General features: G+C 39.6%; 1 protein-coding gene across 3 annotated transcripts; it reads right to left on the reverse strand.

The window, feature by feature from the left end:
- Positions 1–7,493: 7,493 nt before the first annotated feature.
- cldn23l (claudin 23-like) lies at positions 7,494–9,615 on the reverse strand. 3 transcript variants are annotated; one of them, XM_056244937.1, is made up of 3 exons: positions 9,360–9,615; positions 9,089–9,169; positions 7,494–8,279 (listed from the first exon to the last, which is right to left on the reverse strand). In XM_056244937.1, exon 3 carries the CDS (start codon positions 8,236–8,238, stop codon positions 7,543–7,545), a length of 696 nt encoding a protein of 231 aa, XP_056100912.1. In that variant the 5' UTR covers positions 8,239–8,279; positions 9,089–9,169; positions 9,360–9,615; the 3' UTR covers positions 7,494–7,542. The 3 variants fall into 3 exon arrangements, with proteins under 3 accessions (XP_056100912.1, XP_056100913.1, XP_056100911.1); XM_056244938.1 differs by lacking the exon at positions 9,089–9,169 and having other exon boundaries at positions 9,441–9,615; XM_056244936.1 differs by lacking the exon at positions 9,089–9,169.
- Positions 9,616–11,317: the final 1,702 nt, after the last annotated feature.

An 11,317-nucleotide genomic window follows, 5' to 3' on the forward strand; every position in this document is an offset into this window, starting at 1 on the left:
CCCAAACGAGTGAATGTTTTAGCATTATGTTTTGGTATACTTAACTGATAATAAGGAGCTCAGACTCTCTTCAGCCTTGATGGGAGCTGTTATTTGCTAGTGTCTGTTATTTGTGTGTGTGTGCGTATGACATTCTATGTAGGTTCTGGACGGTCGGACCAGACACCCCGGCGCCCTTCTCTAACCTGCGAGGCCACCACAGACCTAAATCCAATGAGTGGACGACAACTATCTTGACTAATGGCGATAGGCACCCCTATCTCCTCACATGTGTTAAATTGTTTAGGCTCTTAATGTTTCTTAGCCAATGAGAATCATTCAACCTGTAAGCAATGACGTAGCTTAGACCTTGGAAATGGTATAACTGCTGGGATCTTTGTAACTGTAAGCGGGGCGGCCTACGAACTCCTGTGTGAGTCTTGAAGCTGACTTCTGCTGATGAAAATGCAAACTATCTTCAGTAAAACTTTTCTTTAATTTTTTATAATTCTGACTCCGGGTCTTCATTCTTCATATCTGGTTCTGGGTCTTTGACTGTATACCCCTTACAGTTATGGTGGAGGATGCGCTGGCAATTATTCTCGGTGACACCCCTGGCAAATCAACAAACAAGGTAGTAAGCTTTTGTTAATTGTTAGGGCTGTCTGACTGGAAGAGATTTTGAAGGAGAGCGGGAGAGCTTCACTCCGATGAGGCGAGTGAAGCTTCACTCCGATGAGGCGAGTGAAGGAGTAAGTTAATTATACTGCTGACAGTATAAGAAGTCGCTGAGAGCGTCGTTAAGGGTAACGGCAGCAGACAGCGCAAGCGAAGCGTGCTCTGTGGGGGCCCCGCTGGGCATTACTGGTGTAGCACCACCCCAGCAGAGCACGTCCCTGGGCTAGAGGTCCAGTGGCACCGTAAACCTGCTCAATCTCTTCCATTTCAGACAGGGGATCCCCGAACTTAGTGAAGTGAATCAGGCAGTTAGGGATACTAACAATAACAGGGTTGTTTGCCAGGGATGCATCAGGAACGATTCCGAGAGAAAAATTAAAAAAGTTGTGACCCAAATTGGCATGGACCAGTATATGTAACTGTGATTTTGGAGTATACTTTGCAGTTTCATCACGCAGAAGCCAAGCTGTGTTGTTCAAAGATCGCCGCCTCCATTTCTGCAATAACTTCAGGTGAGTATGAACCATGATTAAGATATGGCAGAAAAATGTAATAACTTAATCAGTAACCTGAAGAGTCCTGAAACAAATAGTGAGACAGGAAAAGCAAACGCTGTAAGCAGCTGTGCTCTAAAGCCCTCACTTTAAATAAATTTGCAGAAATGATTAAGTAAATGGTAGTCAGGATTTTGATTCTGATTGGAAATTTAAATTAAAAAAACTTGACTGACTACAAACAAACAAAGAAACTGAAAAATTAAAATGTTTAGCCTCGTATTGCTTACGATGATTACAAGAAGCAAGTGAAAGAAATTCTGGGTCAGGGATAATTTCCCTCGACAAGCGACTAAAGTTAAACAGACACTTTGTGAAAACAATATTTTGCAGCTTATGAAAATTAATGTTCTGCCAATAATAATGATGAAGATTATGATTGGGTTATTATGATTAAATCAGCCACTGGTGGACTGTAAAAGAATACAGAGAACTGCTTAATCAGTAGCTCTGTTTGCATTCCTGAATGGGACACACTGTTTCAAGGGTGTGATGCTGTAGTTGAGGCTGAAACAAATTCACCAGATGACAGAGAGTGTCTTGATTGTGGTCAGTAGGGCCATTTAACACGTGACACATTTCTGGTAATAATGTGAGTTTGAAAGTAGATCAGTGTTTAAATGACGATATTAAAGTTGTCGTCTGAGAAAGAACAAGAGATAAAACAAGGTCAAAAGATTGAAGTCTTAAAGTGAATCCTTTTGAAGAAAAGATCTATAATACTAATTTTTATAAGTGAATTGATGAATACAGGTTGATGTAAAATTAATGACTCCAACAAATGTGAGTTGCAAAATATATCAAAGTAACTAAAAGGATGATTGTGTTGCCATTAAAATTTTTAAAAAGGTTTTAGATGATATAGAGAGACTAATCTCACAGATGATTTACAATAACTGCAAAAGTATCACAAGCAGAGAGTGCTTGCCTCGTCAAACTTAGTGTGAATCCTAATTGGAGATTGATAAACTCCAAGAGAAAACTTAAGTCAAATATTAAGTTATGGTAATTGAGAACTTGACAACTAAAATTGAGATTGAGAAATGTGAAATGTTATTGAGAACTAGAATAATTACCATTATGTAAGAACAAATAAGCAGAAGCAGTAGGCTACTGAATTAACAGTTGCTAAATGTAAAATGTGTTGAAAGGCATTTGATTAAACAAAAAAAGGCCTGCTAGTGTTGACCATGAAAAGAACAGAGCTGATGTTTTGCTTTCAAAAGATAAGTTTGTTATTGGCTGTAATGAAACAGCTCGCTTATCTAAAATCTGATGTGTGCTGTGCCTGAAACTGCCAGTGCGACAGAGACTCAATCTGAGTGGAAATTTGTAATGTCTAAATTCCCTGAGGTGGGCAAAAGACAAATATAAATAATATGTTTATTTGAAACCGTATGTAATTTCTGGCAAAGATGCCTTAAGCTGGGATAGAGTTAAAAGATGATAGATAAATGTTTGATGTTAGAAGTATATGAGAGAGCAGTGTACCATCCAATAGAGTCTCAGAGTCTCTCTCATTCAATGAGTCAGCTAAAAGCTGGTATCTGTGATAATGTGTAAAGCACAGTGTTTCAGTTGAAGGATCATAGACACAGAGATGTTTTAAAAATAAAACTGAATGACTTTAAAGAAGTATTTAAAATAATAATACAGATAGAGATGACATTTTGATTAGGTTAATTTAGGACCAGTAACTTCTTTGTCTGATCTTAGTCCCCACCATGAAACGGGGGAGGGGCCGACGGAAATGTACACTGAATGTACGGTTGTGATCTGAATTCACTGAGTATAATCCAAGTAGCTAGGTTGCTGCTTTTAAGATAGTTAATGGATTTAAGTGATTAAATACTGTTGTTATTGACCTGTCTCCCTATGTGAACACTATTAGGCAATTCGAATGGCTCTGGTGACTCTTGAACGTGCCTTTCCTAAGCTCTAGAAAACAGCTGAGTTCTGTTGAAGCAAACAGCCTGTGATGGGAAAGAGCGGTCACCAGTGGGCACGAGTGGCCATCTCGATGACGGGTAAGACCTTCTATTGGCCAGACAGGGGGCAACCCAAGCCAGAGTGGATCACGTAAAGTCACTGGGCATCTCAAGATGGAGGTGTTTATGTGAGAAAGGTATGAGAGTGGAGCGGATGACTGTGAGGCCAGCAGCATCCTTTATCGTTAGGGCGGATGAGCTGTGAGGAGTTACAGACAGTCTGACCCAGAAACGTGAGTGTTCCTCTAATACCAATCACCAGAAACCGCATTCATTGTATGGCTTGTTTTTTTTTTTATCGTCTGCAAATATGCCAGGGGAAAACACCCTGATGGAGATTATAGATAAAGGGCTAACAGGAGTGGGCTTTCAAGAGCCAGCTGAGGCCATGAAGTGATTCCCATTAGTTGTTGTGGAGACAGTAGCAAAACTTTTTATGTACTGGTTTGCCTTATGGGCAAGGAAAATCATAGTGTTGATTTTGAACTAATAGGTCTATGACATAGTTTTAACTCCTGAAGGTCGTTAGACATGGTGGTGGCTAAAGATGAAGACAGCTTTTGTAGATTTGAGAAAAGTCTGGATAACAAGGTGAATGGTCAAAGGTTATTGTAATTAATTTAATATTACATTATGTCTAAGTTACAGCCTTAGAAGGCTGTTGAAAAAGATTATTTATTTATAGTGAGAGAGACTGCTTGAGCAGAGGAAGGGATGGTAACTGTGTCTGTCTTTCCATTATTGGCCTGCTAGAGCAAGCTGAAGCAAAATAATGATAATGAAACAAAACAACCCAGCTGACCTTGTTAAATTCTAATGAATAATGAACAAGACATGCTTTGAAACTGGTTGGGAGACCATGTAAAATTAGGTAGAAGCTACCGGAAAATGGGAAGTTTAAAATCTTATTTAAAATTTAAATCTTTTAGCAATAATATAAAGAAAAATGAACATTGAAAATGAACAGTTAACATATGTGTGTCTAGTATGAGTGCGTGTGATGGTGACAGCACTTTATGTCTTGTATGTATTAGTTTGGGGTACTATTATTTCCTGATTTTGAGGATATTGTGTCATTAACCTCTGGAATTAGTGTTTTATCATTACAGATGGGTTAAGTGAAATGACCCACTTTAAAAAAAAAAGTTGATAAGTCTAAGACAATCTGATGAAAAGACAATGCAGAACATGGGACGAGCTTTAATTGGAGTGGTTTTCCAGCTCTGTCTGCTATTGGTAATTATGAATGCTTTTGTCATTTATGATATTGAACTGAATTACTCACTGGATTAGTATTTTATATAAATTGGAATTGTAAAGAAGATTGCCGTCCATTATGGGGTAAAACTCTTGTCTAAATTCAACTGAGGGTCTAAATTTAAATAGACAACTATAGGTGGGATCATAAGGATAAACGTAGGAAAAAATATATATATATATATAGACTTGACGGCAGAGAGACAAAGTGGCACATTGGCTAAGTCACTATCCAAATTATCCAGAGTGAGCTCCCTCATTTTTATTGAAAGGCCGGAGGGCGAACAAAGAAGGAGTGAATATAACTTCTAAAAAGAAAAGGTTTTATTTCTCAATCCCTTAAATGTATGTATGACATTTGATGTCTAAGAAGACAACAATTTAATAAAGGTAAAAAGAGAAAGCAGCTATATGGCTGTGGGCTGGGATCTGAGTAACATAATATTTTGGTTTCTGTAAAACTGTAAAGATAAGCAGAACTGAGACAAATACTGTGAGAAGTAGTTATAATGAAAAATAAAGTTGAAGTTAATGATAAGAAAACAAGAGTATTGAAGAATTAATAAAATACCATGATTCCCCTAACGAGGGAACTTTAAGTGTCACTAGGCTGACAGTGGTGAGAGACTCGGATGCAGAAGGAACTGGCATGTAGGGCATGATGGAAGAAATATAGTAGAAGAAAATGTATGTAATGAAAATACAATTTCTGATAGGGTTTATGGAAGTCAAATTAAGTTTAAATGGTATGAAAAAGGTTAGGGTTAGACATTGTATGATTGACAGGGATTCAAGTGATATAAGGATAAGGAATGAACAAAAGCTTTATTAAGCAAAATGGGGAACGATCCTATATTTTAGTGGTAAAATAATGACTGAAATGATGATGTGAATTTGTTTTATTTTATTTCTATTTTTGAAACAAACAAAAAAGGGTATAAGATGTTATACAATTAAAATGGTACATGCTATGTGACCGTAAACTGAAGGATGATTTCAGTAAAGACTTAAAGTGTTTACATCGATTATTATGGGCCTTAATTATTAATATTCTATTGTTTGTTGTTTATTTTTAGTTAGACAACCATTGTGTTTTAAACCTAAAGGGTCTATAAAAGGGGTAGTGAAAATAATGGATTAACCATCCAACTTTGTTTATAAAAGGATTTGGAAATCATAATTTTATAAATAAAAAAAACTAGTGCATATATTCTGGTATTCGTGATTATAGACAATGTCTTTATTTAGGATCTGAGTAGTGACTGTGGATCTAGCCCATGCTAGGAATACAGCAATAGTGCTTGCTTATTTAGCCTGGCTTCCAGAGAATAAATATGTACTTGTTTCGTAATCAGTTATGTGTTTTATAAAAATTTTAACCTGACTGATAAACTGAGGAAGAATGACATTGATGTCCTGTTGTGAGTGGAAGGTGGGAGAGCCTCTTAATGGGGACTGGAATTTTTAGTATCCAGCATGTCCATGACGAGGTGAAGAGACAAGTGTGACCCGTCAGGGGAGCATGCGTCACCACTCCTCCCTTCCGTAGTGACCTCACTGGTTAGACCAGACGTGGCGGTATTGGACCCCACATTGGTCTAAAACGGGGGACTGAAGGGTTGGTCAAAATCCCTTGCCTCTTCAAATACATATATAATCATATATCATTTTGAATGGTTATATACTTCCTTTATAAAAATCAATAATCAAATATATTCATTATCACATAATAATTTTTATATTCTTGTGCTTGTGAAATTATATTTTCTTAAATGCATGGATGCAAGTAACCAGTTTCTTTTAGGTGCATTCCAATCTTACTTTGAGATTGCACGTAGTACACGCAGGACACGAAGGCCACGTAACCCACAAGGCCGTTTGTCTCTTTCTCTGGGATCAGTAGAAAGGTTAGAGGGTCCTAAAGGCAGCGTGGGCACATATGATTCTTCGCTGGACATATGGTCAAGCTATATTGAGCGTTACTATCAAACTTGAATTGTTGTATTAAAATGTATTCTTTCCAGTGTATTTCCTTCCTTGGGAGTAAATGTCAGTTATCTGTTTTTCTCCCAAACGAGTGAATGTTTTAGCATTATGTTTTGGTATACTTAACTGATAATAAGGAGCTCAGACTCTCTTCAGCCTTGATGGGAGCTGTTATTTGCTAGTGTCTGTTATTTGTGTGTGTGTGCGTATGACATTCTATGTAGGTTCTGGACGGTCGGACCAGACACCCCGGCGCCCTTCTCTAACCTGCGAGGCCACCACAGACCTAAATCCAATGAGTGGACGACAACTATCTTGACTAATGGCGATAGGCACCCCTATCTCCTCACATGTGTTAAATTGTTTAGGCTCTTAATGTTTCTTAGCCAATGAGAATCATTCAACCTGTAAGCAATGACGTAGCTTAGACCTTGGAAATGGTATAACTGCTGGGATCTTTGTAACTGTAAGCGGGGCGGCCTACGAACTCCTGTGTGAGTCTTGAAGCTGACTTCTGCTGATGAAAATGCAAACTATCTTCAGTAAAACTTTTCTTTAATTTTTTATAATTCTGACTCCGGGTCTTCATTCTTCATATCTGGTTCTGGGTCTTTGACTGTATACCCCTTACAATGTGAATGAATGGTAGGCCTACTCCACATCACATCATCATCATCACTATTGTACACCCCAATACATGTAACGTGATTCGAAATTGAATGCTAATTCAGAAGACGTGCTGTAAAATATTGCATTGTGATAGGTCATTTCGCCTCCACGTCAGAGAAGTTTCTCTTCTTTGCCGTCTTCCGTGTGTCCATGGCGTAAAATGAGGGCGTGGGGGAAGCGGAGACTTGAATATATAGGGGCGTGCTATTCTAATGACGATCGTTTTCAGCCGCGGGATTTATCAAGGGCAGGTATTGCGTACACCTGGATTTCAAAAGTACGCACAGCTTCATAAAATCAGGCGGTGAGAGGAGTGTAAGCATAATCTTACGCCAACATATACGCCCGTTTCTACGCAAGAATGATAAATGAGGGCCAATGTGTTTGACCGCCATAAGAGTCTCTTCATCTCTCACAAATGGTCGGTCCATCTAACAGTTCACCTCATACATCTCAGTACTGTCTTTGAGTCTCTGATTATGGGGGAATGAACACTTCATGCTTTTGAATCCAAAAAGTAGTGCGGTCCCTCCCACCACCTGTACCCAAGCTCCCACCCAGCCGAAGTAGAGCGACCCGGCCGGGTGTAGCGTTAGCCGGGGTGGCTTGTGTACGTTGAGTCGTTGCGTCTCCGATACCGTTGAATCCACCTCGATCCCCAGCTTCGAAAGATGCCGAGTATACACTCCTAACGCAGCCAAACTGAGCACGCCTGCCAGCACAACCAACAGGCCACCGGCTGCCGCTACACTCCTGAGCGGGATATCGGTCCAGCAGCGGACCCCCACGCTGGCGAGCACGATCCCCGCACCACACAGGAAGAGAGACGACAGCACCATCCCCTGGACCATTCGAACCCGAGCATCCCGCTGGTAGGACCCCGACACGGGCCAGCACTCTTTGACCTCCGAGTGCACTACCTGCAGGCAGCTCTCCCATAGGCCGTCTGAGCGGAGTAGGAGGAGCTCCGTTGCTCCGCCCCGCCCTGCCGCACCAAGCCGGGCATGACCCTCCCTCCACTGCGGGGTGATCGCTGCAGTGAACATCAGCACAAGGCCCAAGGGTGCGAACACCACTCCCATCAGCATGGACGCTGGAGTTTGCATCGTGTCTTTGTTGATGTTCATTTCTTCAGGACGATGCTAAGTGTGAAACCACCGGCAAAGACCTGGTGAAAAGAATCACATTTCAATTACACTTATTCTACTCGCAGATTCTAGAAGATGCTTTCATTTAAATCCGATGCCCATTGGCAGAAATACACTCCTGGTTTTGCCGTCTGTTAGATCTAAAAGAGAAAGAGTGCGTATTTGCACGTCTTGTTAGCCCGTTGACTCTCCTTTGAGCTCTAAGAAACATCGTCACTACTGGCAACCAGCACAGTGGAGGTGAATGGTCTGCTGTTGCTAAGAGACAGTAACCTGGACGATCCTACGGTATATCAGAAACAGTTCTGTACACAGCCACAGGTGCTAGTGTCTTCTGACGTAAATGTGTGGTTGTGTTGTCATCGATGTTGATATTGTGAACTGGACATATTTTGAAACAGTCTTACAGACATATAAGACAGGAAGCCAGACATCTGGGACCTGAGAGAGCATGCTGATGTCTGTTCCACACACACATTCATAGAAGACAAGGACAAAAGGGAACCTGCAATTGACTTGATGTTATTTTTAATACATGAACCTGTAGACACCCAATATTGTTTGACAACAGCGGTGTATTTTCATCATCTAATCGGTTGTTAACCGACGTCTTGACAATATCACCCTCAAAGGTGTCTGCGGAAGGGGTGTGGATGTACGTTTCAACAGTTTGGTCAATCACTTCATGTGCTTAGAGTACAGTACTATCTATCATCACATTAATTTGATTGTTTCAGTCACCTTTGTTGCATGGCAACCCAAAAACAAACATTTAAAATGGTGCACTGGCACCCATACGTTAATGAAATAACAACAGAATCTGCCCCACCAACAAAATGAGGCTACTCACATTGTGAAAGTACCTGCCACCTTTGACGCCTGTCTTCAAACCGCACTACTTATTAAATATCTGGAAAAACAACATGACATTGTGATCAGAGACACAGTAGTCGAGCTTTGTTTTTTCTGGAGAAAAAAATTGTAAACTCATTCCATCATGACAAGGATCAACAGGATGAGGCTTTTGCAAACGACTCACAGCAGACACTATAAATAGAAAGCAAAGATGCAAGATAAGTGCATTGACCTTATATCCTTACCTGATTTTGCGTTTGCCGGAGATGTTACGGTCATCTGCTTCTCTATTGGAGTCACAAATAGCAGAGATGTCATCCACTTACCTCTCTGGAGAAGAATGAATGATCATTCAGCTGCTCTTTTTGTCAATTCTGAGATGAATCCTTCTGCTTTCTGTCATTTCTCTCCCTCACTCTCAGATTCTCTCTAGTTTTGTATATGAGGCTTTCCATACACCCCCATCCTTCTTTCAAACACACACACACACACACACACAAAACAGAACAGAAAAAACAGCAAGTCTGACGTGTGCTGACTGCAAAATGCAGACTGCCTGTTAAACCAGATGATCTGATGAAAGAAAAAGAGATATGGAAATATGGATAGAAAACAAATATTAATTTAAAATCCGGTCTCTTATCACATCTGTTAATAATTCATCTTACCACAAGGGTCTAATTTTACCTTTGCACTTTACTCCTCAAATCTAAAAACATTGTGTCCAAAATTCCCTCATTAAAAAATAGACACAAAAACATTTGATATACAGCATAATACAATGTCACAGATCACTGTTTTCCAAAAACACAAAATAAGCCATAGCCATATCATTAAATGTATTGGGATTTTGTGCAGTCTATCACAAAAAAAAAAAAAAAAAAAATGGACAATGGACAATGGACAATGGACATATTATCCCATCTTACCCTACATAAAAACATAGAATATTGACTAGACCTATATTTGCTTTCTTAGGTCTGTGTAAGACGCATTGCATAGAACTTGCAGATCGGTGAGTCATGCTACCTTGCTATCGGAATTATCATAAATACGAGTTTCCTAGTAAAAAATTGGACATAACACCCTCTCAAATGCAAGTCGTGGGAAGCTCAAAGGTCATTTTGATACCCAAGTTCCCGAGTTGGGCGGGCCATGGTAAACTTTAAACATGGCGGAGGGGAGAGGCTGCTGTGACTGGTTTTCTTTACTAGTTTCCACAACAGCTACATCGCCTTGTCGTATATGAGAAGCCTAATCATCTGAAGCGTATTGTAGGCTATGTTTCATACACAGTGAAAATAGCCTGTATTTGACCGAAATTCTTGAATTGTCAGCAAGTTAACTCGATAGCACAGTGAATTTTAATATGTTAATAATGGGACGCTAAATATAATTTTGGCTTTAATAAGATTTCCCAGTAGGCTAAATATGCAATAATAATAATGGTGTCCTCCATGATTCCTGTTCCGACAATAAGGACTTAAATGAGAACTTAAATGCACTGAGTTCATAATGACAACTTCAGAAGTAGGAAGTAATATTTCTGGTGTCATTTGCGTTATTTTTAGCTCTACATCAGCGTGTTATGCTGCTAAATATTGCAAACTGGTAGGCCTATTATATTTATATAGGCTATATATTATTTGATATATTTTACCAGCTAATAAATCGGAAGTCTCGCACATTCACAGAAAACATCTTCCGTGTTGAAAAATAACGTGAAGGCAATAGCTCGGGCCCGTTTCAATAAGGAGGTTCAACCAACTCTGAGTTAAAACTTGAACTCTGAGTTGACTTACCCTGAGATGGGAAACTCTGAGTTGTCTGTTACAGAACAGCTGAAATGAGTTAGTTCAATCAACTCTAAGTTGACTGAGTCTGAGTGTGATTGTAACAGCGCGCGCCTCCGCATCCCCTAGACACCATTTACTACACACAATTTAATAAATAATAATGAATATTATTTACAATATTATTGTTTTTTTTTCTCTGGTTTTGAAAACTCTTTGCGATCGACTTAAAATGCTTCCAAGATCGACTTGTCGACCGCGATCGACGGGTTGGTGACTCCTGTAACGTGACTGTTTTACGGTCAATAGTACTAATCAGCTGATTGACAAAGCCATAACACAGCGAGGGAGAAGAACTAAGTTACATGAAACAATCCAACTACATATTTTACACCACTGACAAGGGAAAA

Source organism: Rhinichthys klamathensis, unplaced genomic scaffold (genome assembly GCF_029890125.1).
Source record: "Rhinichthys klamathensis goyatoka isolate OS25496 unplaced genomic scaffold, OSU_Roscu_1.1 h1tg001163l_1, whole genome shotgun sequence".
NCBI lineage: Eukaryota > Metazoa > Chordata > Actinopteri > Cypriniformes > Leuciscidae > Rhinichthys > Rhinichthys klamathensis.

Excerpts from the sequence above, each read along its gene's own strand:
- cldn23l (XM_056244938.1), bottom strand. The coding sequence starts at position 8,238 with ATGAACATCAACAAAGACACGATGCAAACTCCAGCGTCCATGCTGATG.